This window comes from Cynara cardunculus (genome assembly GCF_001531365.2).
Source record: "Cynara cardunculus var. scolymus isolate 2C chromosome LG 6, CcrdV1, whole genome shotgun sequence".
NCBI lineage: Eukaryota > Viridiplantae > Streptophyta > Magnoliopsida > Asterales > Asteraceae > Cynara > Cynara cardunculus.
Genome location: NC_037533.1, coordinates 16,784,777 through 16,785,987, shown reverse-complemented (window position 1 = coordinate 16,785,987; position 1,211 = coordinate 16,784,777). Strand labels below are relative to the sequence as shown.

Below are 1,211 nucleotides of genomic sequence, written 5' to 3'. Positions count from 1 at the left end.
TTATACTCATCCAAAACCCTATTCCAAACCCCACTCACAACGCAATAACCACCGTTATACGGCGGCAGATGATGGGCTGCATGTTGTGACTGCGTTACAAACACTCCGGCATCTTGCAGCGCCACCACTATCGCCGGCAACTTGCTTTTACTCACATGAGCCCATGCATGAATCTGCGAACCAAACAACATCCCACCACTTGCCATTCCAACGAACCCCATCACCACCGGTTGATCATGCCAGATCAAATTCGCCGGCACCGTCAAATACGTGATAATACGAGCTCCGACGTGTAAGTTGCTGGCAAATTGTCGTTTAGTGATCGCCCATGGCAGACTATGGTGGCCCTGAAAAGCTTCGATATGTGAACCAACAAATGGAGTTGAAGCATCGCCATAATTGTCGATAAGCCAATGGTATATACCGGAGATAAGGTCTGCAACGAGATAGCCCAAGAATCCGGCGACGATGGTTTTGAGGCGTGTGTGTGAATCGGTGGAACCGTAGACGGCTTTGGCTAGGGAAAACAGTACGGTGGTGCAACCGATAGCCACCCATGCACGGTGGAACAAGGTGGATTTAAGGCTTGGGCCATCGGTTTTGGGTGGAGTGAAGAGTACTGGTGTTGGCTTGATCAGTTTCGACATTTGTTGGCCGGAGTTGTGGTGGCACGGTGGTTGTGGTGGTGGTGGCGGAAGGTGGTGTGATTGTAGTGGGTGGTATGGTATATATAGACGAATATTGGAAGAGTGGACATTGTGTGGTTAGCGGTTAACCGTGGTGTGGTTAGCGGTTAACCATGGTGTGGTTACATATATCAATTTTGGGGCCTACATGACTTTTATGGTTTAGAAATACAGTAGGTTAAAGAAGTGTAAGAAACTATCTAAAACCTTATGAATAGTGTTTGATACTCAAATTAATCGGATGAATTTTATCTTAACATGCATTCGACGGTGAAGATCTCTTTTTATGTTTCTCAATGAAACTCAATCCTACACACACATATATCTATATATATATACTAGAAACGTACTCGCGCAATGCAGCGAGATACATCGTGTTTTTAATATTTCATTTTATTCTTTATCTCAGTCGATTTTATAATATGGCTTTATGTGATTTTGAGAAAGCGATGATGTTTTTATTTTTGAATAAAATATATGTTTGACGATATCATAAAAATTTGACAAAAATATATCGATATTAGT

General features: G+C 42.9%; 1 protein-coding gene across 1 annotated transcript in view; it reads right to left on the bottom strand.

Annotated features, from left to right (window-relative positions):
• Nucleotides 1-656, bottom strand: part of LOC112514212 (fatty acid desaturase 4, chloroplastic-like) — a 1,767-nt gene extending 1,111 nt beyond the window's left edge. The window contains exon 1 of the mRNA XM_025120542.1: nucleotides 7-656. Within this exon, the coding sequence (XP_024976310.1) occupies nucleotides 7-647 (641 nt within the window). The 5' untranslated portion in view covers nucleotides 648-656. The remainder of the gene's footprint in view (nucleotides 1-6) is intronic.
• Between the last annotated feature and the right edge of the window lie 555 nt (nucleotides 657-1,211).